A 26,210-nucleotide genomic window follows, 5' to 3' on the forward strand; every position below is an offset into this window, starting at 1 on the left:
GCCCTGAGGGGCAAAATGTCATTATTGCCGCCCACGTGCCGCCCAAGAAAGGTTTTGACTCCGAAGTGGAGAGACCCAAATCTCCACAAAGTTTCAGTAAGGCAAGCATAGAGAGTTGAGTTGAAGACACAAATATAGACATGATAGCCAACTAGTTAAGCCAAACTATCGCTCAAGCCACACCCAGCTCTGTCCAATTCGGCAATCGCCACATAAAAGCTACATCTAGCCAAGTTCGATCGCCCAGTGTAGTCCAGTGTGCCAATGTGTGGAATCAGAATAGTTCTTCTGAAGGCTGTCGAAGTTTCAGATACTCTTCATCAAGAAACCGGAGATCGATGTTCCGCAGAGATTCTGACCAGATGAGATCTACCTTTCACCGATTTCTTGAATTAAATATGGAAAACTATGTCCAAAGCGGGAGATTCATAACCTGGCAAGCTTCGAAAGGGGTGTATTCAGATAAGTATGATCGTTTGGCAAGATAAGTTTGCTGCCTGCCTGGCAATGGCGGTAAGCACTTGGTCGGCCAGCTGTGGCAGACGACTGCAGCTTAAAAAAACAAAAAATGCTTAGGAAAAGTTAGCAGAACTTGAAAAGCGTGGATGGATTTGCCGCACAATCTTGAGGTGGTACAAGAATTGGTCGAACTGACAATGAATGTTTAGCTGCATCCCCATGACGATTGGCGACTACTACAAGATAATTCTTGGTCCGGGCAAATAGTAAGTCTCGGCCGACCGCCTAGCCGGGCATGTTGCGTTGACAAATTCACGACCCTTGATCCCAGACACAAAAAAGCTTAACTGACACCAAGCGGGCGTGGTCTAAGTGGCGGGGTTACAGGCGGGGACTACGGGGATTTCAAGGACTCAAACGAGGAGCTAAGAAGTGTTTAAAATGATTGGGGCACTGGCATTGGACGAGGCTAATAGATTGACAGGGGGGTAACAAATCAGACTCCTTCATGGCATCGGCGACGCGTACGTGGAAGCTGGAACTCTGCCTTGCTTTACAGGAGTCAAATGACAGCAAAGCATGAGACGCATATCTGGCAGAACTCTGAGCTCGATCTGGCAGGTCGACTCTTTTCTCAAGGACAAGCTGAGGGTGACGCCTGCTGAACAAAACATAGGCATGGTTCTAAGTGTTATGTTATGAGTTATGGAGAAAATCGAACGAGCACGCCTGAACAGCGTACTAAGTAAGTGGGCAAGGTGAATCTCGGACTCGTGAACCGACAGCGAATAGCGTGTGGTTCCGAGCTTTACTATGAAATAAGCATACAATTAGAGCACATTCGGCAGCACCTCAGTGCTACCCGCCGACAGGGCAGATCAAACGCCGAAGTCATCGTGTAGCAAAGCGTGGTCGCGTCGGCAATCGGTTGGGGGATCGCCCATTGGGTTCCAAGGCGGAAGCGCACTTCGATGATCGACGGCTTCCCGTCTCTACCACCCCGTCGGGATCGTCGGCAGGCCCTCGCTATCGTTAACTATCCACGGAAAGTTACGATCGAACCGGAGACCGCGTGGGATGCCCGCCAACCAACATGTCACGCATCGACCTCTTCTAGACCGCTGACGATCACCCGTTAAGCTCTGGGCTATGCAAGTTATGTCGGCAAAAGAGACCCTGTGGAGACTAGCGTGGCGTTTCTAGAAATGTCGGCCACTTGCCGCGTACGACTACTAGGTGCTCCGAGCGAAGGGAATCAACGTTTCGCCCACTACGCCGAAGTTTCCGCCTCGTTTGCTCTAACCCCATCCTGTCTCCCCCCCTAGAGAACGTGTGCTGCGCGCAGCCCGTTGGTATGTGCCAGCCCTACCTGCCAAGCCTTATCCAGTTTCGTTTCCATCTGTCGGCGGGAGTCATGCACGGTCGTCGACCGGCATCCTGCCTGAGTCGCGAGCCTCCATGTTGCAGTCGTCACCCCATACCTAACCGTGTTGGTCTATAATCTGGCTGTGCCCGGAGAAAAAAAGCTTAACCCCTCGCCCACGGGCTTTCGCTTTCTGGCTAGCCATGAGCAACTCCAAGGGCTTCATCCGAACTTGCTACTGGCACAATGGCAACTCACGAACGACAACGGTCCGAGCGAGGCGTGATGTTGTATGTACCCGAGCGTGCCGTCGGCCTGCCCAACGCCCAGTTCCCTCAAGGCATACTGGAGATGGAAACTTTCGTGGTCGCCCTCGTCGCAACAAGTGGAGAAAAATGGTTACCGCCGATGGCATGCGGCCGAATTGTGATGGTGTCACCTACCTCACCATGCCGAAGCTTGTCGGCCAAGGCCACTCGATGTGCATGATAGCGTCGAACGTACTCTGCCTAGTCAAAAGACTAAACGGGGAGATTTTGATGTGTCGGTCTCGGCATCAGTAGTTTTGACTCTAAGAACAGAAGAGGTACATAAGGAGAGTGTATTTCCACTTTCATCGATAATTTCTGATCAGCAGCCTCATCGAACAAGCTCATCTCACTCAAGACCACCTCACCTAGAAACATCTCCGTAACTAATCAAATCCTCCTACACTTCGCCTCGAGCACTTGCCTTGTTATAACTCCAAGAAAATGGTTGCCATCAAGAACCTCTTCATCGCCACCCTCATCTCCAGCGTTATCGCAACACCACTGTTGAGTGGTCGCAACGTCCCAGACATTGAAGTCGATTCCGTCGCTTCCATCGAGACCCGAGCTGAAGCTGCCAAAAATGTGAACACTGCTGCCACATATGGCAACGGCGGATCATTCGGAAACGGCGGAGCATACAAGAACGGAAACAACGGTGGTGGCTTCAACTCTGGCGGTGGTTTCAACTCTGGCGGTGGCTTCAGCTCTGGTAATGGCGGCGGTAACTGCGACTACTCCGAGAAGAACAGACTCGACCAGGAGATTCGCAACAGGGAGCGCATGAAGGACCGTCTCGATGACGAGATCCAGAGACGCCAGAATATGAAGGATCAGCTTGACCAGGAGATTCGTCGCAAGCAGAATGGCGGGTGGTAATTGGCGCTACGGGAATTTTGGAAAAACCCAGGCATTTTGCTAGGTGGTGGCGTTGAGGATTAATTAGGAGTTTCAGAGAGCGAATTGGTTTCTATTCATGGGGCAGTCGATTAAACATGGTGGCTTGGAGGATTTCCTACTAGAGCCAGTCCTTACAGGCAGACTAGGACCGTAGGCATAATGAAAATCTTGAAATAGTATGATTCACATAAAGTTACAAATTTCGTCCTATTATCTCCGGATCAAATTGATCTTGAGATGCTGCCTTCGGCTGCTATCCCGTCACGCCCGACTCGAACATTGGCGCCAAATCAGCTTTTACTAAGCGTGGCCCGTCACCACTTAATCTATTCAAAATGTAAATATCCATGGACAAACGCGTGACTCTGCATGTAGTTCCTTCAAGTCAAAATCCCTTAAGAGATTATCTTCGGCCCTTGCGGTGGGTGGTTGAAGGTATCCGGTTCTTCAGAGGTGGCCAGTGGCGGGTTTAGTTCAACAACCTCAGGCGAAAGACAAATTGGGGAAATATTATAAACCAAGCCTCTATTGATAACAGATTCTCGTAAGGACATATTGAGAAGGAACCGAATGTAAGTGAAGCTATTAAGCATACATAAGAAGTCATCCGAAGACAAGTATGTTCCATGTACTTGTGTTGGTATCCCTATTACAGGGTAATTGGTTCGAACCGTGGGTTGACGAAGAGATCAATTGAACTATATGAATTTCTGCGTAGGTGTAAAAAGGAGGTTCCAACCGTAGGTTGGGCTGGCTACGATAATCGTAAATAGGGCCCCTAATTGGCCCCTGCGCAGTCGGCCGTACGCCGCGGTCGAATTGGACTTCCAATCTGACAACTTGCTAAGACTTAAGAGCATGTTTTGAGTGTTGATCTTCACTGCGGCTACTTCTCGATATTAAGTATGGCTTGTTACTGGTCTGAATGGTTGACAAGCTTCTCACGAGGATCGGAAACACTCGCCAGGCTTTGGGCCTTGTATCCTTGTTGCCACTTCAAGCTAACGGCAATTACGCGAGATGGCGAAAAGATTTCTCATGAAAGCCTTAGCCCGCATCAACGGGCAAAGTGCCCCAACAACCAAAGCCCAGGAAGAGAAGATTGTCAAGAAGAGCTCATTGCAGCCGCAGCTGCTCACGACGGTGATTCATATGGCCAAAGAGATGGTCTTGGCAGAATTCAAGGGGCCTGTCCCCGTGGCGCGGATCAATCACTTTGCCATCTTTGACCTGTGTGTCAAGGTCCCCGAGAACTTTGGCAAGATCATGGACGAGAGCGATTTGAAGGATGCAGTGAAGTTTATTCCGCCCATTGAGATCCACGCAATTCGTGGAATGTCCATGGTCAACTCCGTGCTTGACATCGTTGTTGAATATTCCAAGACTTACCGCAAGAGAAAGAAGCTGTCGGAACTTCAACGGTTGGTGCATGCAAGGAAGGCATTTGACGTTGTAGATAGGGACGCAACTTTGTCGTAATTCTTGTGGAAAGTTTGATTAAGACTTTCTTCTCCATCATCGAACGCCATTGGGGAATCCAACAGTCATAAATAAGATGCAGGTGGCAAAGAGAAACAACAACCGTTACGATTCTTGCAGAAAGCCCAATGGATACTGGCCTTTTCTGTGACTGAGCATCATTAACGTCTTGAGAAACTTTCCAGCCATAGGGAAGAGTTATAAGGCGGAGGGAGCAAATGGTATGATTCAGCAGGTTCGAGGCCTAGACTTTTGGGGGACCTTACATACACCTAAAAGACACAGGTAGTAAATGGAATCCAAAGTCGTTGCAGACTCGCAGTACTGTTGAATGTGCTTTTTACATTGCTTTCGTAATCCAAATATCGAATCTTACTCGTACAAGCCCAATCGTAATACAACATCATGGTACCTTATGCAATGAGCCCTACTCCTTCTTACTTGCAGCACCCTCCGTCTTCATCCCCTCACACCCAAACGCCTTGCCAGCAATCTCCTCCGCCTTGCCGTATCCCTGTGTTGATGCATCGCGTTGCTCGCCAGCAGCCTTCATCGTCGACGCGGCGTGCGCCTTATCTTGCTCTCCAGACGAGGTCCAGGCGTGCGAGCCCGTAACGCTGCCAATTGCGGCCTGATTCCATTCTGTAAGTACTCCTACTCGCCTAGTCGTTGCAGAAGAAATTTAATGCGTTGCACGTCTGTGAACTTACCTCAGCGGCGCCTTTGATGTACTCGGCATGGCCGGCGATGAGGCCGGGTTGTTGGGTGTTGGTGTTGGTGTTTTGGGAAGACATTGTGTGGAAATACGTTTGTTTCTTTCCTTTTGAGTTATGGGGAAAATTTGAGAAACTAAATGGACAGTACAATCAAGTCGAGTATGTAGATAAAAGCAGATGAAGTCTTTCTTGTATGCATTGATCTTTGAAGCAGTGGGATTGGACTAGTTGGGGATTGACTATAGTCGAGCGACACCCAAGAGATGACGTCAAGATACACATCGACGTCATTCATTGACAGCCACATCACATGATTCCCTTCCTGCCCCGAAACGCAAGACCACCGCAAAAACAGCCACCGCTGCTCCGAACTATTGTACGGGTACTGATGTAGCAAAAGAATGAATCACCATTTCGGCCGTACGTCATGAAGAATACCCGGATTAGATAGCAGAGTCGAATGTTGTCGTCAAAATCACCTACATTTTGGCGCAAGGCAATGTAGGAGTAACTTGAAGTTAAGAGAAATTGACTAATAGGTAGATCATCATTGGCAGGTCTCAACAATGCCCTGCGAGCCTCAAGAGCAACTTACGTTAGTTAGGTACATACCTTAGCGAGGAAACAAGCAGGACGGGAAGCAAAGTTTCCACATTCGGAGCATTTGATGGAACAGGCACATACGTCTTTGGTCGCGACGCCACGCTCCCGTCGGTCTCCTTACTCGCGGCAGGGCTACCTTACGTGATCCACGTTGGCCCGAGACGCTCGGAGAACGTGGAAGGTAGGAGGCCGGCCCAGGCTTCAGCACCTCTCCTCGGACCTCCCGTCCCCCGTTCCAGGCTCTCCTTCGATTCCTCCCGGCTTCCATGATTACTCAGCATGGCCACGAAATGAGTTGGTAAGCAAGGTGCTGAGATAGTTCTGCTGCTCAAGAATGAAACAAAGGTAAGGTAGATGGTGTCAAGAGATGCGAGGAGTCCCTTGAGCAAGAGCGCTGGGGCAGGCACCACGGAGGCGGCCCCACTGACACCTTCCGCCTTGCTTTGATCCCTCCCGAAGAGAATACGTGTTGGCAGGAGCATTTCCTTCCATCACCATGGTCATTCCTCAAGGGACAGATATTGCGAAGCATCGCGACGGCTGTTGAACGGAGTCAAACAAATTTCATTTGTTATGTCCTAATACCCACCTACGAACTTCTTGAAGCCTACTGCGTCTCTGTGGACGTTGTTCTTACCTCTATCCCAAATAAGTCATGCTATCGCTCAAGCCAAACTCCATCCTGTAACGTGAACCGTGTCTGATAAATCTCTCTTTCTCATACTCAGGCAGCTGGGGCAGATGGCCCAGGGCCAGGCGGCCTAGGGGCACTGTTGGATCCCGCCGGAGCAGCACCATAATCTCTGTGATACTCCTCCAACCATGCATCAATCTTTGCAATAAGAGCATCGATACCCTGTATCTAACGGTCAAAGCCCCTCATCATGTCATTGAGCGACCCACTCATCTTCATAATCGGCCTGCTCTGTTCTTGACCTGAAAGTTTTCTGAAGTCGTCCTCAATACGAGCCTGTTCAGCGACTGCGGTATGTCGATTCACCATCATGGTGGTCTTGATTCGGCGAATGACCGCGTATTCCAACGGGGTCTTGAAGCTTCCTTCGTCGCCTCTGGCCTTCGTGTTGCCAAGGGCATTTGACAAGATCTCTGCCTCCATTCCCTGGCAGATGTCCGTCAGGCCTTGAAAGCTGTAACGGCCCCTTGGACCGGGATTGGGGGGAGGCGGGTTGCCCACGTGAGAGGGATCGGCTATCTGAGGAATAGAAGGGCCGGGTTGAGTTGGAGGTGCGTTACCACGACGCGTAGGAAGCGGCGGTAACACGGCAGGAGGATTCAACGCCCGTGCTTCGATGACGGGGCGAGGATTGACAGCGGAAGGGGTCCGGTCCACTGCGTTTATGAGGGGAGGATTCTGGTCCAGAGGAGCAAAAGCCCGGACTGGGGGGATGCCTGGATGATGGAAATGAACCGGAGGCGCAATGACTGAAGAAGCCTGTGCCAATTGATCAAAGACTGGAGAGGCCTCAGATGGCGCGTTGTCGATTGCAGAAGCCTCGGCCGGAGGATTGTGGGGAGAAGAAGACAGGGGAACAACGTGAGGAGAGCTCTCAACCTTAACAGCCGGAGAGGAGAACTCGATCGAAGGGAGGATAATGGGATTCTCCTGTTCCTGCCGGCATGTTAGCACCTCTTCCAAGATGTCTGCGACTCCGAGCTTCGAAAGTTGGGGATGTTCAAACCTCTCTTGACTCAGCCATATTTAACACGATGTTTTTTGCGCGACTTGACGATTCGAATTGAGTCTGTGTTTTGCCGTTAGGATAGCTGAAAGAGCTGTTCCAAAGATGTTGGGAGTGGTGGAGGTGGTTTGACGAGATGAGGTTGGCAATCGCATGCAGTCAAGGATGTAAGCAAAACGCTGTTCAACGTGTGGCTTCTTTCCAACTTGAGAACTATTTTCCAACTACGTTCTTCCCTTTCCAAGCCCAACTGATGATAACTTGACTCTTGCTTCACTCCTGCCCTGTAATGATGGAAAGACGTAATGTCATGAACCAGAATGACCAGGAAGGATACTAAGGGAAGGAGCAAGGTGCTTTGAGTTTCAGCGGGAGAAACAGCAACCAAGCCATGCTCAACCATCGAGGCCAACCAAAGCTTAATCAATCCCTACGAGCTTGCCACTGTCTGCATACAAGTTTTGGCAGCAGCTGCTGCGCATAAGCTAGTCTAGGTCTACAATCATCGTGACGAAGGAAGCTCAGACAACATCATCATTGAATTTTCACATCAAGACTATCTCATCCATGCTCTGGCCATCCTGAACAGCCTCTCCTCTCATAATCCCATGCACGTAACACTCTCCAACTAGTCGATGCCTCCTGCCCTCAACTTTCCTCAGAAGGTATGGAATATGGCACCCATCCAAAATGTGAATTTCGTCCCCCACCTTGCTTGTCTCCGACACTAGCCCCAAGTAACCCTTAGCAGTGAAGCACAGCCTGCGATTCCGCATAGCATGCATCATTGAGGTCCTTACATCCTGAAACGTTTTTCCTGCTGTGCGTGTCTTGAGATTAGCTAGCTCTAGCTTCCCCTTGCCTGCCGGCCGACTTTGTCGTGCAGAGTACGTCTGCCCTGGAAGCGACGGGGACAGCCCCGTGGATGCGTCGAGGAGAAGGGAGATAATCTCCTCATAGGCTATCGGCGCCTTCGCCATTTCGGTAGCATCTTTTCCGGCGACTAGTGTCTGCCAGAAGGCAGAGAAGACGGTTTCGTTGCCTGGATATTCTTGTAGCTCTGCGACAAAGGAGCACATGTCTTTCAAGTCTCCGTTGGCAGTGATTGGATCTTCGAGACTCAGCTCTGGATTCGTAAATACGGTACTGACTTTTGCGATGGCGTCAACCGAAACACCATGCAGTCGCAGTTCGTCCTTATTTTTGCGTTCCAAAGGTGGATGAACTCTGCCGATTTCGATCGTAAGATGACCGCATGCCATGTACGGTGTTGTTGTGGTAGTAGAGTGTCCCAATGAGTGTGTTCGACGGGGGTTTCTCCAGTCTGGTACCCACGATGGCAGATCGATAGACTCATGGTCTACGCAGGTAAGGACCACGCCGAGTCTCAAGCTGCCTTTGTTGTTATCCAGGTGACGTATCGCTATGTCGCGATAGAGATGAGTTACGGGAAATTCGTCTGCGTAGCTTGGTCTAATCGCAGACCTGTCCTGATCTTGACAGACACCAAGTAGACCATACACCTTGTCCCGATTGTCGTAACACTTGGCTTCTCTGGACTCTACCAATAGGTCGAACAGCGGCATGGCCGTACTGTGGTAGCTTGACTTCATGCTGCTGAGGTGCTGTACCGACTCACAAAGATCCCTCTGATGGTCAAGTGCGCGGCTCCCAGAATTGAACTTCTCCCCTAGCCATCTCGAGATGCCACAGGTCCAGAGATGCAGACAGGCCAATGACAAGACGTCCCACGTAGCCATATGATTGCGGCATACGACCCAAGAGTCAAAGGAGAGGATGACTTCCTGAATGATCCAAAGTCGCGTGAACCACGGGCGCGAGAGAAAGTCCCACAGGGCTTTCCAAACCTCCGAACTTTCTGAGGGGAGATTAAGCCCCTCGAATTCGTCCGGCCCAAAAGTCTTCTCCGTAAACTGCAAGAGCAACCTAACGTCTTCCAGCAACTTAATGGCGGAAGCAGAATTCGAAGTTGATTCACCCAACCAAATGACGGTGTTCATAGCATTCTGATAGATCCTCGACATCAAGGGTATCTGCTGTGCCTTCTCTTCGTTGTCGTCTTGGTTGATGCAGATCTGGTCTATCCACATCACAACTGAGCGGTCATCTTGACGGAAAGCCCTCAAAGCAACCGCGAGAAACTTTGTGATATTCTTGACGTGACCTTCGCACTCGATTGCCTCATCGAACACGTTCGGGCCCCATGTGTAGCTGAGCGCCGTGTACACTATCGGCGTGGCGGATCCATCGACAGCGAGAGCAAACCTTGCCTTGAGTTCGAGTGAGCAGTGACGAAGGCGGCCACGTAATCTGTCATCGCCGGTGCCTGGCAAGATCTCGAGCACGCGAATCTCGAAAGGATCGAGTATGGGACGGTACAGGGACGAAGATTGAGTTTGGCCTGGGGCTGTCTTGGTTGCACCCTTGGTAGATGCCCATGTCCGGACCAGTTCCTTGTCCTCACTATCGAGCTCGGGTTCATCAACTCCGGCAAGACTGAACTTCTTGTCGACATTGAAGTTGATCCAGTATTCAGACCTCAAGGATTGTTTGAAAAACTGCGTATCGTTGGCCGACATCTTGACGGTCCAAACGGGAGTTTCACTCGGCAAAATTTGGCTGCCAGATTCATGTAGAGGTAGGAAATGCAGCAGGTGTCAGCTTCGTGCACGAAATGATCTGGCGGGGATGGGGGGACTGTAAGCTGCAGCCTTTCCTTCGCTGTGAGTGGACAGTTAAGTCTTAGCATCGCTTGCCCCTGCGATCCAACGCCCATGCCACCTCAGGCAGACTTAGTCCAGGATGCCTAACATCACCAGATGACCACGACAATTGACGCAGGCTATGACTAGCACCATCGAAGTTGGGATAGGCATTTCATTTGACTCTAATTTTCTGAAATTTCCCTCGGGCATTTTGGGCGGGGACGGAAGACGTGCATGGTTGTATATCCTCGGCAGGCAACTTACCACCAGAATAGCTGGTTTACTGCACCAAAAGGTCCAAGAATCACTTGCCTTAACATGGAAGTCACGGAAGCAAGGCCTCAAAAGTCAGCTCAGTGTCAGATATCAAGGGGAAAGAGATTCATAACATACACTTGATTTTGACTGGGAAAGCTTGACATCGGCCGTCCGAACGCCGAAGGTAGGAATCCGAATCGGAGTTTTTGGGATCGGCGAAAGCCCGACGGTGTGAAGCTATGATATAGACCCGTCCCGTGCAACACGGCAACAGGGCAGGACGGTGGCAATTTGGTTCCCGGGTTTCGGCATTAGGTTTCCTTCAACGATCTACAATCGCATGATTTGGTGTACTTGCGAATCTGCGGAAGGCGTTGGACTTGTTGTGAAAAGGCCGACAAGAACCATCATGCGTGCCAAGGAAGGGATAAAGGCAACTTGACCACTCGCATCAGACGAATGTCAGAAGCAACTATTCCAAGCAACACAAACTTACCAGCCATAAACAACATGACTGCAGTAAAGGAAATCAGAAAGGTAACTACTTGATGATCTTCGTGTTTTTACAGCCCGATCCGTTGGAGTATTTTCTGACAACAACATGCATAGATCATCATCATCGGCGGTGGCCCAGCAGGCATACTTGCTGCGCTCCAGCTGAAAAAGGCCAATGGAATCACGCCGGTAGTCTACGAGATCCGCCGCCAGCCAACAACACTCGGCGGAGCAATTGGCATTCCTTCCAACGGTCTACGACTACTCGATCGCCTTGGACTGTACAATGACGTTGCAGCTCGAGGTGCATTGACGCCGAAGCTCGTCTTATACGCTCTGAAAGGCTGCGTTATGGGTGAGATGGATCTATCATCCTGGAGTGAGCAGCAAACCGGCTTCGGATACTTGCGCATCCAACGAACCGACTTAATGGACGTCCTGCTAGGCGCCGCCAAGCAAGCAGACATCCAAATACATTACGGCAAAGCCGTGGAGAAAATCGAAGACCAAGGCCACACCGTGACCGCGCGGTTCGTCGACGGGACGGCAGATACGGCCGACTTTCTCCTCGGCTGCGACGGGATCCACTCCGCCGTGCGGAAACTCTACATCGATCCCGGCTCCGTGCCCGAGTACTCCGGCTTTGCAAACATGTTCGCTCTCGTGCGACCAGACGAGGTGTGCCCCAGAGCCACGTCTATCGATACCATGAGCGCGACGCTCACCTCTGACGGACTTTTCGTGATTGCCCCCACGACACCAACCCGCGATCTGCTCTACTGGTTTTTCTCCCGCGAGGTTGCTCTTCCGGCTTTTGGCAATGTCCGTGACGGATGGGAGGAGCGCGGAAAGGAAGCGGCAGACACATTCAAAGCTACCCTTCTCGATCTCTTGGGAAGTCAAAAGTCTGACTGGATGGACATGGTGCACGAGATCATCAACACCACGAACGCTGTCCAGTTTTATCCGATCTACAAGATGCCGCGGGGAAGACCGTGGTCCAGGGGCCGTTGCATGGTTCTTGGTGACGCTGCGCATGCGATGCCACCGCACGCCAGCCAGGGTGTTTCCATGGCTTTAGAAGACGTCTTCTTGTTCTCAAAGATGTTGAAGAGTAACACTGATAGCTTAGAAGACGCGATACAGGTATATGAGAAGAAACGAAAGGTGAGGACGGAGGCGATGCTGGACAAGGCGGAGTCGAATGGATCCTTGCGCAAGTCAACTGCACCTTGGCGTCTTCGAGCTATGGAGTTGGCTATCTCGGGGGGACTGTGGGTCTCGAAGACCACAGGTATCGACAAGATGGGCTTCGGACAGAAGCCTCTAGCTTATGATGTCGAAGAGGAACAGTTTTGATGCAGAAATTGGAGACATCAATTGCGTGTTTGAGTTCGTTATGATGGGTTGTATGGATACCTCATGTCACTGTAATAAGTTTTGACTTACTTTTGGTCGCAAATATGTTGTTTGAATACTATCATGTTGAATAAAGCCCTTAGAATGGCATTACCCTCATAATACGATGAGAGAGAACACATCATGTTGATATCTCCGAGGGAGGTAGTCCGATAACTTCTTCATGCTTTTCCTGCCGAGCCAAACCAATGCATGTAAGTTTCGCACGCCTTCTGCATTTCCTTTGTACCAGCTTCAATCGTCGCCGTAATCGGGCGACCTCTTGCTGTTTCTTGTGTCGGAACATAGTGATTATTGATTCCCTTGTTGATGTTGATCTTTGTCACTCCAGCTTTGATGCAGCGATTGTAAATCTCCTCCGTAAATGGATCCGCCCCGTGAAGGATGAGCCTAACCCGATCTCCGACAGCCTTGTTGGTATTTTCGAGCCGGTCATACTCCAGCTTGATCCCTCGCGGACCATATTCGCCATGAACGTTGCCGAAAGCGGGTGCCAGCATCTCAATCCCAGTCGCAACAAACTCTTCAGCTTGCTCTGGTGTAGTGAGAACACCTTCAAGATCTATCGTCTCAGCCACACCGTCTTCGCCGCCCTCGATTCGCCCAGGCTCTGCCTCCGTCGCGATACCGCGTTGGTGGCAGTAATCAACCAGCTCTCGAGTAAGAGCCAGGTTCTCTTCCTTCTCGTAGTGGCTCATGTCGACCATGATACTGTCAAAGCCGTCGGGGATGTCCGCAGCACGGCGAACCAGCTCTGGTGTCTGACAGTGATCGAGATGCAGTGATACGGGGACTGAGGCACTGTGGCAGAGTTCTGCTGCGGCTTTGACAAGGGCACTACCTGCGTACTCCATTGCCCACGGAAAGAGCTGCACGACTGCGGGCGAAGAGGTCGCCTCTGCTGCTCTGACGGATGCCACCACAGCTTCGAGGTTGTAGCAACAGAACCCCGCAACTGCATAGCCGCCTTCATTTGCAGCATTCACAATTTTCATCGTTCGGTTTTCGGCGAGAGGAGGTCGAACCATCTTGAAGACTGGAGTTACTTGCGAGACTCGGGGTAGCTTGATAGTGTTCAGTGAGTTATATTGGTAATAGTGGTGTCGGATCGGCGAACTTTGTTGAGTCCTTTAATTCAACTTCGGCAAGGTACTTGAGGATGTTGACAACCACTATAACGGGGGTAGAGAAACGGCCTTATGTTGAAGTTTCAACGATGAAGCACTCAGAGAAGCTAGATTCGCAACTGTTGTCGATGTGTGATGTGGATTGCGGGGGATTCTGGGATTGGGGCGGAAATGGGCCGATTTTCCGCGCGAGCCGTGGTTACGGAGTGAAATCGGAGCAGTACTCGGTTCGGGAAAAGGCCGTTGTCACCCCGAGCTACCGACTTCTACCGAATCAACGGGTTACCTGGATCCGAGGCCATCCTTCATTCGTGGTCACTCATCTGTCTGCTCTTCCTACTAGTACTTAATCTTTGGGGCCCACGTCTCCGGTCACGGATTGCAAGATCCGGTACCCCCATCAGCATCCTTGGCTCCTCGAACTGGTCTCGACTCTACTCTTAGACATTCTAAAACACATACACGCAACACATTACCCTCCGTCGAAGACACAATGGACCCAAGCAAGCAGCCCACGGCCTTCATTGGTCTTGGGGCGATGGGGTTTGGAATGGCGACTAATCTTGTCCGCCTTGGATATCCAGTCACAGGATTCGATGTTTATGGACCGACTCTGAACAAGTTCAAGGCAGCAGGCGGCCTCACAGCGACAAGTCCAGCCGAAGCTGTCACGGGCAAGGAGTTCTGTGTTGTCATGGTTGCCACAGCGGAACAGGCGCAAGGCGTCTTGTTTGAAGGTGACGCTCCGGCCCTATCGGCCCTTCAACAAGGAGCAGTGGTGCTGCTGTGCTCGACAGTTCCATGCGCTTACGTGCAAGGTCTTCAGAAAGAGCTGGTTGCAAGAAATCGAGGTGACATCGCTCTGGTGGATTGCCCGGTGTCCGGAGGTGCTGCCAGAGCTGCGGCCGGTACTCTATCGATCATGGCCGGCGCAGAAGAGGAGGCTATCCGAAGGGGCCTTCACCTATTGCAGGCTATGTCGGATCCCGAGAAGCTTTATATCGTCAAGGGCGGCATCGGCGCTGGAAGCAATATGAAGATGTGCCATCAGGTACTCGCAGCCAACCAAATCCTCTCGTCGAGCGAAGCGTTGGGCTTTGCAACGCATCTTGGCTTGGATCTCTCAAGTACTGGCGAAAAGATCATCAAGTCAGAGGGTTGGAGCTGGATGTTTGAGAACCGGCTACCACGCATGCTGGACGCTCAATTCGGACCTCTTGCCAGTGCGGTCACGATCATTCTCAAAGACACTAGCATCATTACTTCAGAGGCGCGTCGGGCCGTATTCCCCACTCCGATGACCTCTACGGCGGAGCAGGCCTATTTCGCCGCCCTCGGTAAAGGCTACGGCCCGGACGACGATGCCAGTCTCATTCGACTATACATCGAAGGAGCGGGAAAGGTTGGACCGGTCAAGCCTACCGTCACGTCCGAAGAAGGCAAGCTAAGCCTCGTCGTCAACCTTCTCCGTGGCATTCATCTTTGCGCGGCAGCCGAGGCAATTGCTTTCGCACGCTTTGTTGGTTTGCATTTGGAGCAGGTCTTTGAGCTCTGCATTAACGCTGCCGGCGGTAGCACAATGCTTTCCGGCGAGGGCCGGCGCATTGTGGATGCCATCGCGGCCGGTAGGTCTACACACGATTGGGCTGCCTCCGGCAACGAAAGTCTGCTTCAGACAATATCAAGCGATCTCCAGGAGGCGGTCGATGAGGCACAAAGACTGAAGCTACCGCTATTCCTCGGAACGCAGGCTCTCAACTTGATCCGCAGTGTTTTGCTGACTGCCGGGCCAAAGGCGCCTGGTTTGGCACTTGGATCCGTCGTTAGTGGTTGGACCGCAAGAGGTAACCCCGCGGCATAATGAGGGATTACGTAGATGGCCCACATCTTGGCACCATTTCAGTATCTTGGGGCATGTTTTGGACGTCAGCGTTCGGTGGTTGATGCAACGAGATAGAGCCACTGGTTCCACGCGGAAAAGTGTTATCCGCATTTCCGTCTTATACACGAGTCATCTCAGAGCTGGAGAGCAACATTGCCAACACACCGTTTGACTTTGGCAAGTTTTGATTTTACTGAGCGCGATCATCAAACAGCTGCACTAGTTCAATTGTAAATCAGTTATTTCCGGATTCCTACAAAATAACTTTGAAAATAACTTGCACTTTGGGCCTGTTGTCACTAGCCAGGTTTGAAATTTGCAACAAGTCTTTATCGAAGCAGAACTTTGCCCTCGAGTTTCAAAGCCTTGAGAGAAGTCCTCACATGTTCGGTGACCATGCGCTTGAGGTGATCGTTCCACTACAAAGTTCACATACACTAGTAGATTTATATGGCCGCTGGTAGTTGACTAAAGTACCTTAGGCAAGGTGAGCTTTGAGAGAAGGAACTTTTGTATAATTATTAAACGACAATCCTGTATCAAACAGTATGACATGACTAGAGAAGAAAACCGCCCGACACCTCTACCAAAAAGCCCTAATGTTGAACCCAGCAACTATCGGCACCCATGTTCTCCAGTCTAGCACCAGTTCTCCAAACTCCAACTAACTCAATCTTGTCAAGAATGAAATGCGACTAGGCCTTGAATGCCTTGGCAACCGAGCGAGGAGCCGCCGGCGCTGGGGCGGGTGGGGGAGCAGCGGCTGCAGGTGCTCCGGGAGCTGGTGCCTTGGCCGGGGCAGCGGCCGGAGCGGCACCGGCTGCGGGAATAGGCTGGGCACCGGCTGCGGGCGCAGGTTGAGCGCCAGCAGCCGGCGGTTGAGCTCCATCAGCCGGGATGGCGTCCGGCTTCTCGGGCTTCTTCTCCTTCTTGCCCTTCTTCTTGCCCTTCTTCTTCTTCTTCTTCTTTTTCTTGCCCTCGGCTTCGACCTTTCCTGGATTCGTGACATCGTCGACTTCCTCCACTTCTTCGAATTCATCCATGTCGTCTTCAGGTGTTGCGTCGGGAATCAAGGCCGATGGAGGAGGCTGAGGAGGCTGGGCCTGGCGGGCTATGATGCTGGTTTCATGCAGAGACATGTCACTAGCTTAATGTTAGTAAAAGAATACAGAAGGGGTGCTGGAGTGATAGACTTACTGGAAAGTCTGGGCATCCTCGTCTTTAGTTACCGAGACTGGAAGGGCGTCGATGCTGACCGCCAGGGCCGACAACGTGAGAAGGGCGTTGAGGATCTTCATCTTGAAGTATCTCGCAGTCGAAGTGAGAAGCTGAGGATGGTTGTTCAAGAGAGGCTGGAGTGTGAAGTGTGTTGGATGATGAGGAAAAAGGACCGACTTGAGGTGGAAGGTCGTCTAGATCTTATAGAAATCCTTCCAAGATACTTCACGACGAGATAGCATACAAATTACGACTTTGTGGCGGCCACAAGGGAACAGCAACGGCACTGACGACAGAATCAGTCGTCTCAACACGCCTCTCAAAGGTTGTCGGCGGTCCAACTGGCTGAGGAACTCAATCAGAGAGCACCGGCCGCCCCACGGAGCCTCCGTGTAATGGTTCGCGAACTCGACAAAGTTCCAAGGCTCACGGTCACTTGGACCCGGCTTCTCCGTGAGGGCCGTTGCTGAGCTGGGCAATTCTCCTCGAAGACCAGTGTTCATAGGCAGCCCATAGCGTGACAGTTCACCACCTCTTTGCGAGACTGTGGACGCTGGGGCCACGGCTCTGGGTTCTACGACCACAGACATTTGGGAACTAAAAGCCGTTCGTCCAGTCTCAAAGTCACTTGACAGACCGGTTTTCTATCAAAGGTGTGCTCGCCGCTCGTCCGCGCGGTGTGAAAAGCTTCTCTTATCCGAAATATTGCAACAATTCTTCGGCGAATACGAGCACGCCGCACAGGGAGCTTTCGATCCCCATCATGAGTTGATGTACATGTCCCCGCGAGAGCCCGAGTGACGTCGTAAGCTCACGTTGGAGCCGCCCTACATGAGCTTCCATGCATAGTTCTATGCATCTTAAATCCATCTTGCAGACCAACTTCCGTCAAGACGTGCACAGTCTTCCCGCTAATTAATCTCGACCGGTACCTTGCGTGCTGCCGCCGTTGAAAATGAGTTGGCTTACGTTGTGTTCAGATCAAAGTTTGCAAATTTAAATGGGATTTTCCAGCGGCAACGGTCTCTTCCGAAATGTTCGGGAGCGCCGTGGTGTCCAAGCCACCATTAAAGCCATCTCCTGAGCCAAGTCATCGGGGAAGGCTTCCCGACTTGACCGCACGGTTTGACTCTTTCATTTTGGGGAATTTCAATTGATGATCAAAGAGCTTGCGACTGAGGGACTTGAAAACCTTTTTCGCGACATCTTGATTTTATCTCAGTTCCTACAGGCCGTCCACCAAACCCTAGCATCCAGATGACTAAGGGCAGAGTATCGACCGAGGTGGAAGCATTACCATTGGAGTTGGTAATTGTACATTTGCGTCTAGCCCGTACGTTACTTCTTTGTTGCCAGGTTGTAGGGAGGCTGCCTCTTTCATTGGGAAAGTGTGTCTGTCCATCGTTCTGACTGAGGATGTCCCGAGCGTCATAGTACCGGACAAATGCCTTTAAGAGGCCTTCTCGGGACGACTCAAGTAAAGTACTAGCCATAGAAATCTTAACTAAGATTTAAAATCATCACAATTCTGAACTTTTGGTGTCCTGAAAGTCGGCAGGAAGCCGAATAGGTGGACGATGCCCACTGATAGCTCACAGACATAGCCGCATGCGCTCAAGTTTCGCCACACGAGATGATCTGGATAAGAGCGAATGGGATCACAGGAACACTATGCAAGATTTTCAATGGTCTGTAAATCGAGCCATGTGTGCATGACGCTATGTGTGTTTGCAATTCATCCCCGTTTAATCCCCCGACTTGAGTGTATGTCCATCTGCACGGTTCGGCCCGAGAACACGAATGAATCAGGATTGCTTGCAACGTGGAGGCAGAAAACAGCCAGAGGCTCTTTTTAAGAAATGCACGAGCGACGCTGCAATCAATCCACGTTGCCCGGATTGAAACATCACGCGATGTTGATGTTTTCATCATTTTTGATTGAGTTCTAGAAGAGTGGCTTCGGAGGAATCCGCTTCGCGTGTGCTGCAGTCAAAGAGTACATGATGCATGGATCATCTGATAGACTGAGCATATGACAGAAGCGGCCGGTGAGCTTAAGTTCGGAACTGATTGCTTTACTTTCGGGTTCGGTATTATATCATCAGCAAAGCCGTTGGCATAACCTACGGTCTTTACTGGGGATCTGCGTGCCTTCTACTGATTCAAATCCATGACGTACCTTGTCGAACGGCTTTCGTGGGTTGTTGAGATTTCTTGTGCTTAACATGGGTTTCCCTTTCGAATGAGCGATGGAAATATATTGTTTCACCTTCTACGTTTTGGTGTTGTCGGAAACAGCTTGAACGTTGTGGTTGATTAAGCTTAGACATGATAGCGGCCCAAATTTTCGAAGTATAATTACTGGTAATCTAAAATTCCAATCATCAAGTGAACCATAACCCTGAAAGTTTATGGCCGGTCTCCCAGCTTCCTGTGTCGAGCTCGTACAGTTTCCCCCACGTGTGCTTGTGCTCTTCAGTCCTTGCCTAGGTGTCTCGCGACTCTACCGCCGCGAAAGATTCGACAGTGTCGGCAATACAGTCCTCCAAAGTCCTACATTCCATTCCTAAGATGTTCACCGAACGTTGGGTGTTGATAGAAAACACGTCTTCTGGCAATTCTATGCTGTTGTCAGTAGTTGTCATTATCACGGAGCCTGTGTTCTCATAGCACTTACCACCACCTGGCAAATGTTTCGATGGCAGACTGACGCGGTATTTGGCAGATCTTTTGCGAATTATGCCGATGATATCACGGTTCGAAAAGTGGTCGTTGGCGACGAAGAAGCGTTTGTTCCCGGCCTCGGGCTCTTCCATGGCCCGTACGTGGGCCAAAGCTATATCACGGACGTCGGCAAAAACGGGATATCAGTAGACATGAGCATACTTCTTGGTGAGTTAGGGTAATATGGGAAGCTAGACCTCGGCAGCGGGTATTTCGTTGTTCATCGATCCGTTGAAAAAGCTTCCTATGAACTGGTTTGACTCGCTAAGGGAGTCCAAATTGTTCAGACGCTGCAGCACCGGACCGAAAACAAGATGTGGCAAAATGACGGACAGCGTGAAGCTCGGAAACTCTTCACTCTGAAAGTTCCATGCCGCCTCCTCTGCCAATGTTTTGCTTGCTGCGGCATCTCGTTAGGGGCAGATGTGCGGGCTGTACATCCAGTACAGTAGACTCAGGATCGATATCTGAGGAGAAACGCGGATTTGATTATCTCCATGGTGGTTATCACTGACTACCGGGTTGCAGCGACGGCGAAAGTCTTTACATCCGGATCATGGGCCCAGTCTTGGAGGGGCAAGCCCGGACAAGGTGTCCAGAATGAGGACAGGGACGGAGCTATCCGCACTCTAGCCTACCTTTACTGGCTGCTTCGGTTGCTCGGGCCTGTTTCGAATTACTGCCATCGTACAAAGACATCCGCCATCTTCACGATCTAAAGTACGTTAGCGTCTGCAACAGTAAGGTGGACAAATCTCTTGGCTGTTGGGTCGGATTGCGGCGGCCATAATGAAGATCTTGCCATCCCCCAGCTATTTACAATCCTGATATTCTTCTGTCGTCTCTACCAATACTATGCATTGAGCTAAACGTTTTATTTTATGTATCATGTATCAAGCTTATCTCTTGCTGGACACTTTTAGGGACTGGAAATTTGCCTCGTGGGGTTGCCATGATGAAGGTTCGACATGAGCAGAAATATTGCTTCATCATTCTAGGAGCAAGATGCAGCTGGAATTTATCCTTTCCACGTCGCGCGATTGTCCAGAAAACCCCGATATGTACGGAGTCGACACAAACATCGTCCGCAGATGTCCCATGGTAGCTAAGAGAAGTTCACTTTAAAAGTAATCCTAGAAGTCGACAGAAGTGCTCGGTCTATACAGCATTATCTAGGACTTCCGGTACCGTCATCGTGCCCAGGCCTGATCCAGCGCAGTCTGTCTCGTGCGATGTGCGACGCAGCGATACTTGTTACCCTCCTACATCCAACTGCCCCCGAAGATTGCGGCGCGCTGTGGATCTTTTCAGCAACAGACAAAGATCAGTTCGTAAGCTTGCTACTGGGATGTTTCAGGGCTCAACGCAATAAAGAAATACATGTACTCGTCGAAGCTCATCAACTAAGGTAGCGAAAAAGGAGCTCCGATGATAATGCTCTTGTACTTCTCAGGTGTTTCTAATGGCTAAATATGTCGGTGAGAAGGTTTGCACCGTAGGATAATAGGTGAATATATCGCTTGTATAACGCTACACGGCGAGGGCATCTCCACGCCATCCATCGTGGCTCCCCTGAAAATATTTGTACAGGATAGTGAACGCGGCGTGACAACTTGGAGTGGAACCTGAGCACCATTTGGTATCTAGTATTTACAAACTCAAGATGCGATCAGGGGATCCCGGGTTGACCGCCCATTTCGCCATAGAGGGTATTAGTGGGCAATCAGCTTAGGTGCACTAAGAAGCGTCCAAAGTTAGCGGCCGTTATGGTAAGTCACAAAGACGAAATTGTTCTTACGCTGTAGTAGGGAAGGTCAGTCTTCCACGAGTACTTAGTGCAAGGGCCTGAGGGGGTTTCGTAGCACTGCAATAACGGAGTCATTAGTATAGGGCCTGCATAGTAGCTTCTGTAGGGGACTGGAAGCCTTGCGTACAATCCATCCACCGCTACCGGGGATTTGGCCCGTGTTCCAGGTCAACTTCTGGTTCGAGTAGCACGGGCTAGGAGCCGCTCTCGCCTCAATAGGGGCGGCGGCCACATCCACGGCGGGAGCAGCAACTGCCAACGAGGCAAAGACGAGGACTGTGTTGAGGAACTGCATGGTTGCGATAATGACCGTGATGTAATCCAATGGTTTCTGATAGTGGGCTGGAGTGAAAGAGGCCCTTCAATGGGAGTAAGTATCCTCTTAAATATGTGTACTTGGATGTTAGTTGAAAAGCCCGAGGCGACCTCGGAATGCCAAGAGGAGTAGCAATTTAAGTCATCACGAGGATCGCAAAGTATAAATTATGAGCCTCATGTCCCTAGTTTCACGGGGGAAGCATACTGAATGATGTACGCAGTACTCCGTACGGATAGCTCCTTCTCACTACCGCTTTTAGTCGAGGCGGTAGGGGTATTCCGGGAGTCATGAATCGCACTGGTGGGGCTAGAGCGATGGGCCTCCCATGTTTTTGCGATGGTTTGGCTAAGCCTAGGCGTGTGAGAGGTCTTCAGCGCGTACTTTCCCCGCCTTTTGCTTTTTAGTAAGTGTGGCCGCAAGACGGCGAGTTCATCCCGACCAAGAGGGCTAATCCTGGAAATAGGTCGAATCGTGGAAATGATCGCGGGGCGAACCCGTGTCGCTAAGCCTGGCCCTTCATCTAAGTGAATAAAGTTAAGTTGTTCGGGCTCTGTAATTCTTGTAATAATATATTTACAGTGCCTATATTCACAACGAAAGTGTCGACAAGTGAAACAGGGGAGAAAATCGCTGCGTACGAGTCGCAACGTGTGGAATACACTACTCATGGTGGATTTGGAAGCTTCGGTCTCGGATTCCTGCAAAAGGCCGTCGCTACCGGCTCCAACTCGGATTTGGATTACGAAGGTCTCCTCATTCTGACATATTATCGCTCCGCAGATCTGTATTTTCTGTTAATTACACCATGATACTATACCCTTAGCCTCTTGAGCCGTGGTTTACTAACCCTACTATCGCCGGAGTGTGGAAGTCCAGTTCGGCCATTGAGTTAGAAAGCCCGCAAGGACCACTTTCATGTATTCGTTTATTTCACGACTCACGGGACATCAAGTGACTCCAACGTAATGATGGAAATAGCGAGACGGATTAGGTTTGGGTCACAGGCTGTTACTCGATACTGGAAGCCATCACCTGCCATCTAGAGCTCAGAGGTCGTTCTCGCAAGCATCCATGTCTGCACCAAGCAGAAGAGGGAGACCGCCTACAGCCACAACTATACCAGCAGCACAACTCACCTAGCGAAGGGAATGCAAGCTTATTTAGAGGCAAGACTAAGTACCTTTAAAGGTGAAAAATCAGCAGAACACAGTCCTTCTCATCGACGGAAAGTCCGGTGGTAGATAAGGCTGTGCATCTTTCACAATCCTGGGCAAAGATTGCCAGGACCATACTACCAATTGTATCACATTTTTAGGCGAGACAGTATTATTCGCTTGCCAGTCTCAGATACTCAGATTAGCGCCAATCTGTACTTGGTTCGCGTTCCAACCTTATGAAGGTGGCGGAGAGGGCTACCGGATCATTGCTTCTGAATGATCCATCTCATCATGTACTTCTCAACCTCATGTTTCCCCCGATACGTTTGCGCCAAGCCCTCATTGCCCATGATTCCAAGCTCGTCCTCATGTCGGGCAATCTCCTTGGACCAGTAGTCGTTATCGATGGTCCAGGTTCCAAGGTCCTCAAACCCCAACTTCTTGTACAGTCCATATCCTTCAGCCGAAGCAACAAGGAAAGTCGGAATCTTCTCAGCATCACTGATGTCGATGACTGACTGGAGCAACTTTGCTCCAATGCCCTTTCTTTGATGATGAGGGTCAACCATTATGTTCTTCACATCTGGCACCGATGTCAGCACTCTCATCACTCTCGTCAACAACAAGTTGGCGGCCGGATCATGCCCTGGCCGGTGCTCATTCCGTAGTGCCTACAATTATGTTTCCGTCCATCTACTGCCTTTTCGTAACATTCATCCATCTCTTCCTCCCTTGGGTGGCCGAAGCGCTCCCACAGATCTTTCATGTGAGGTTTAATTGCGAAAATGGACGGCACGGTAGGTTCGGTATCCGCACTTTCCGTGGGCTTCTCCACTGTGGTTGCAGCAGGCGGCTGCATCGCATCGACGACGTGGTATCTAATGAAACCCACGACGGCATCTGTGTCGGATGCGACAACAACCAGGAAGTGGTTTTTGGGATTCTTCAAAGCGAGTCGCGTTGAAAGTGGGAGGATTTCCCTCGGATGACGCTCGAAGAAAGCTCCATAGAAGTCGTGAAATTGCTCTAGGGCTGCATAATGTACGGCAGCGATGGCATCTGCGTCTATCGTGGTCGCTGGCCGGACGTGCATTGAAGTTTCTGGTGTCATCGAGATAAGCGCGGCACAGTCCCTGATCGAACAAGACGCAATCTGGGAGTTTCTTGTTGAGGACTCTCGGGGCTTTTAACGCGTGCTGAAGTTGGGGCTTTATGTAAGGCGTGAGGCTCACGCACGACCAAAATGCTTAGTGTCGCGGAGTATTATCGCGCCAATCACTTTACGGTTGGCCGCTCCTGCCGTTTCGAGTGCAGATTGGTCCGGAACCGGGTTGTGGAGCATACCGGGTGACTCACCGGCCGAATATCCGCACAGCCGGAGGAGTCTTCCAGACTCTAGACGGACCTTCTCAGCTAAGATGGATCACGTGCGAGCTGAAGTCATGTTGCAAGTGAAATTCTCTTACTGACCAGAACAACTTCCGGCTTCAATATTCATGAGTTATCTAAACAACGTTTCGTGATGGGTTAAGAAAGGTCACAAATCGTCGGGACCCGGGACCGCTCACGTATCCCATCCTGACTTTTAAGGCGGCAGTGTCCAGTCTTGCAGTTGAGACTATGTCTTGAGAACCTTGACTGTCTGTCTTCTGACTAGCTAAGGATACCTGGAACATTTGCTTGAGAACCTTGATGTAGGGCTTTGCAGACAAGGTTCGAAGCTGCCTCAGGACTGCTAACGCCACGTCTTTGATGCTACGTATTTCTATCTCCGATTCTTTACAAACATACTATATAGATAAGTGCTTCCTTCTCAAAAAAAAAACCATTTGGCAGGTCAGGCCCATCAGCTCCATTAATTATTCTACCTCACAACCTCGAAAATTAGCCACCGCTGTTCTCATTTGACTTTGATCGAATCCACCACTCCATCATGGATAGCCCGACAAAGAGCAAAGATGAACGGACACATGCGACTATTAGTCACACCAAAAGTCAAGAAGCAGTTGAGATGTTGTCTTCATACCTGTCACTTTCAACACGACTTGATTCCGATTCACTTCTGAGACTGCAAGAAGGCCAGGTTACTGAGCGACGAACCGCAGAACTTGAACACATCGGCGAAGGATTCTGCGCTACCATCTATGATTTTGGGAGCACAGGTCAAGTCATCAAACAGGCAAAAGAGCTGAGAAAGTTTCCAGAATTACTGGTCGACTATGTCGCGCATCAGAAAGTCTATGCCGCCGGCCTCCACATGGGCGTACAAGTCTCCATCCCCCGTCCAGCTGAATTCGTCAGACCTGAACAGCTTGGCCAGTGGTATAATGAACACAGGGAGTCGGGCAAGCTGCCAGATGATCGAACCCTCATCAGCAGGAACATGGCAGTCCTCATATCTGAGAGAATCCCAGCACTACCTATGGAGGTTCGCAGAGCCCTCATCGAAGTTTTCTGTCCTGAGGAGCAGAGAGTAGCAGCTCGTGTTATTCGAAGAAACAACAACTGCCTTGCTCGATTGTACCTGGGCCGGCGTCGACAAAACACCAGAGTCGAGGGAGGATTCGAGCTGCGTAACTTCGAAATGACCTTGGACAAGATGGAGATTCTCAACATCGATCCACTTCAATATGTGGCACCCATGGCAGAAGCATTGGCAGTCATGCACTGGGAAACCAAGCACGATGCGTTCGACGTTGAGTTCGTCCTCGCCTCATCGCCAAAACCAAGAACTCGAACTGCGGAATGGGCATCAGTCAAGACCACCCGGGAACCAAGCGAAGGATCTGAATCTCAGCAAAAGGCTGTGAATGTATGGCTTCTAGACTTCAATCAGGTTGGAGAAATCACAATGGACAACAAAGGAGTAGGAAAAGCAGTCAGAGGGTTCTGGGACAATGATCCGTATTATCCCAGGCCAACAGTGGAGGAAGACTCGCACACTATTGAGGCAAAGCTGTGGCACAAATTCAAGCAGGTGTATCTGGCAACCTCATCAAAGATCTTGAAGGACGACGCATTGGCTATGACCTTCATCGAGGCGGTTGAACTGGAAGGGAAGAAGAGGTTGGCATGCCCTCCTGTTCTCCAGGGTCCACCGAAGGCATTGGCAGCTGTATCTATACCACCAAGATCTTCTGGCAAGAAGAAGCAGAGGAGTTACGTTGACTTCAATGAGTAGAAGTGGCCGTTACATAATCGGCGTGTCTATTCGGGGCCGGGCCTAGAGGCAAGTCGAAGACCCGGGCTAGAGTAACTTAATAGCTCAAAAGAAAAAAGGCTCTACGAGAAGTAGTCTCGAACCCCAGACCCCTACAATAATATGAATCAACATTCAATCCTTCAATGCTCAGCTTTACCACTTGACTAAATGCCCTGTCACCTGACCAGGAAGGCGCGAGGTACCTGGCCGGCCGGCGGGGCGAGATCGTGCAGTGGGGCCGGGAGACCGGATGGAATTTACTCCACCGCCGTGAATCACCAGATGCCGAACAAAGGTTCACTGGGAGGTACACCCTCAGTCAGCCAAACAAAAGTAAATGGACAAGTA

The 26,210-nt window shown here is 50.6% G+C and overlaps 12 protein-coding genes across 12 annotated transcripts; 5 read left to right on the top strand and 7 right to left on the bottom strand.

Moving 5' to 3' along the window:
* Positions 1-2,574: 2,574 nt before the first annotated feature.
* On the top strand, positions 2,575-3,009 carry CABS01_06325 (uncharacterized protein; the record flags this gene model as incomplete). Its single annotated transcript, XM_060539691.1, has 1 exon — positions 2,575-3,009. The coding sequence occupies one exon, from the start codon at positions 2,575-2,577 to the stop codon at positions 3,007-3,009; it is 435 nt and encodes a 144-aa protein (XP_060404228.1).
* Positions 3,010-4,050: 1,041 nt separating this feature from the next.
* On the top strand, positions 4,051-4,509 carry CABS01_06326 (uncharacterized protein; the record flags this gene model as incomplete). The annotated part of the gene is made up of 1 exon (XM_060539692.1): positions 4,051-4,509. One exon carries the CDS (start codon positions 4,051-4,053, stop codon positions 4,507-4,509), a length of 459 nt encoding a protein of 152 aa, XP_060404229.1.
* A 427-nt stretch (positions 4,510-4,936) lies between these two features.
* Positions 4,937-5,303, bottom strand: CABS01_06327 (uncharacterized protein; the record flags this gene model as incomplete). Its single annotated transcript, XM_060539693.1, has 2 exons — positions 4,937-5,140; positions 5,220-5,303. 2 exons carry the CDS (start codon positions 5,301-5,303, stop codon positions 4,937-4,939), a joined length of 288 nt encoding a protein of 95 aa, XP_060404230.1.
* A 1,387-nt stretch (positions 5,304-6,690) lies between these two features.
* On the bottom strand, positions 6,691-10,128 carry CABS01_06328 (uncharacterized protein; the record flags this gene model as incomplete). The annotated part of the gene is made up of 2 exons (XM_060539694.1): positions 6,691-7,458; positions 8,329-10,128. 2 exons carry the CDS (start codon positions 10,126-10,128, stop codon positions 6,691-6,693), a joined length of 2,568 nt encoding a protein of 855 aa, XP_060404231.1.
* Positions 10,129-11,022: 894 nt separating this feature from the next.
* On the top strand, positions 11,023-12,366 carry CABS01_06329 (uncharacterized protein; the record flags this gene model as incomplete). The annotated part of the gene is made up of 2 exons (XM_060539695.1): positions 11,023-11,049; positions 11,122-12,366. 2 exons carry the CDS (start codon positions 11,023-11,025, stop codon positions 12,364-12,366), a joined length of 1,272 nt encoding a protein of 423 aa, XP_060404232.1.
* Positions 12,367-12,587: 221 nt separating this feature from the next.
* Positions 12,588-13,454, bottom strand: CABS01_06330 (fructose-bisphosphate aldolase; the record flags this gene model as incomplete). The annotated part of the gene is made up of 1 exon (XM_060539696.1): positions 12,588-13,454. One exon carries the CDS (start codon positions 13,452-13,454, stop codon positions 12,588-12,590), a length of 867 nt encoding a protein of 288 aa, XP_060404233.1.
* Positions 13,455-14,046: 592 nt separating this feature from the next.
* Positions 14,047-15,414, top strand: CABS01_06331 (oxidoreductase; the record flags this gene model as incomplete). Its single annotated transcript, XM_060539697.1, has 1 exon — positions 14,047-15,414. One exon carries the CDS (start codon positions 14,047-14,049, stop codon positions 15,412-15,414), a length of 1,368 nt encoding a protein of 455 aa, XP_060404234.1.
* A 716-nt stretch (positions 15,415-16,130) lies between these two features.
* Positions 16,131-16,733, bottom strand: CABS01_06332 (uncharacterized protein; the record flags this gene model as incomplete). Its single annotated transcript, XM_060539698.1, has 2 exons — positions 16,131-16,578; positions 16,633-16,733. The coding sequence occupies 2 exons, from the start codon at positions 16,731-16,733 to the stop codon at positions 16,131-16,133; spliced, it is 549 nt and encodes a 182-aa protein (XP_060404235.1).
* A 2,406-nt stretch (positions 16,734-19,139) lies between these two features.
* On the bottom strand, positions 19,140-19,469 carry CABS01_06333 (ketoreductase; the record flags this gene model as incomplete). The annotated part of the gene is made up of 2 exons (XM_060539699.1): positions 19,140-19,273; positions 19,331-19,469. The coding sequence occupies 2 exons, from the start codon at positions 19,467-19,469 to the stop codon at positions 19,140-19,142; spliced, it is 273 nt and encodes a 90-aa protein (XP_060404236.1).
* A 1,636-nt stretch (positions 19,470-21,105) lies between these two features.
* On the bottom strand, positions 21,106-21,479 carry CABS01_06334 (uncharacterized protein; the record flags this gene model as incomplete). Its single annotated transcript, XM_060539700.1, has 3 exons — positions 21,106-21,114; positions 21,176-21,241; positions 21,312-21,479. The coding sequence occupies 3 exons, from the start codon at positions 21,477-21,479 to the stop codon at positions 21,106-21,108; spliced, it is 243 nt and encodes an 80-aa protein (XP_060404237.1).
* Positions 21,480-22,923: 1,444 nt separating this feature from the next.
* On the bottom strand, positions 22,924-23,771 carry CABS01_06335 (uncharacterized protein; the record flags this gene model as incomplete). The annotated part of the gene is made up of 2 exons (XM_060539701.1): positions 22,924-23,243; positions 23,336-23,771. 2 exons carry the CDS (start codon positions 23,769-23,771, stop codon positions 22,924-22,926), a joined length of 756 nt encoding a protein of 251 aa, XP_060404238.1.
* Positions 23,772-24,593: 822 nt separating this feature from the next.
* On the top strand, positions 24,594-25,841 carry CABS01_06336 (uncharacterized protein; the record flags this gene model as incomplete). Its single annotated transcript, XM_060539702.1, has 1 exon — positions 24,594-25,841. One exon carries the CDS (start codon positions 24,594-24,596, stop codon positions 25,839-25,841), a length of 1,248 nt encoding a protein of 415 aa, XP_060404239.1.
* Positions 25,842-26,210: the final 369 nt, after the last annotated feature.

Source organism: Colletotrichum abscissum (assembly GCF_030869225.1).
Source record: "Colletotrichum abscissum strain IMI 504890 chromosome Unknown Scaffold_13.1, whole genome shotgun sequence".
Lineage (NCBI taxonomy): Eukaryota > Fungi > Ascomycota > Sordariomycetes > Glomerellales > Glomerellaceae > Colletotrichum > Colletotrichum abscissum.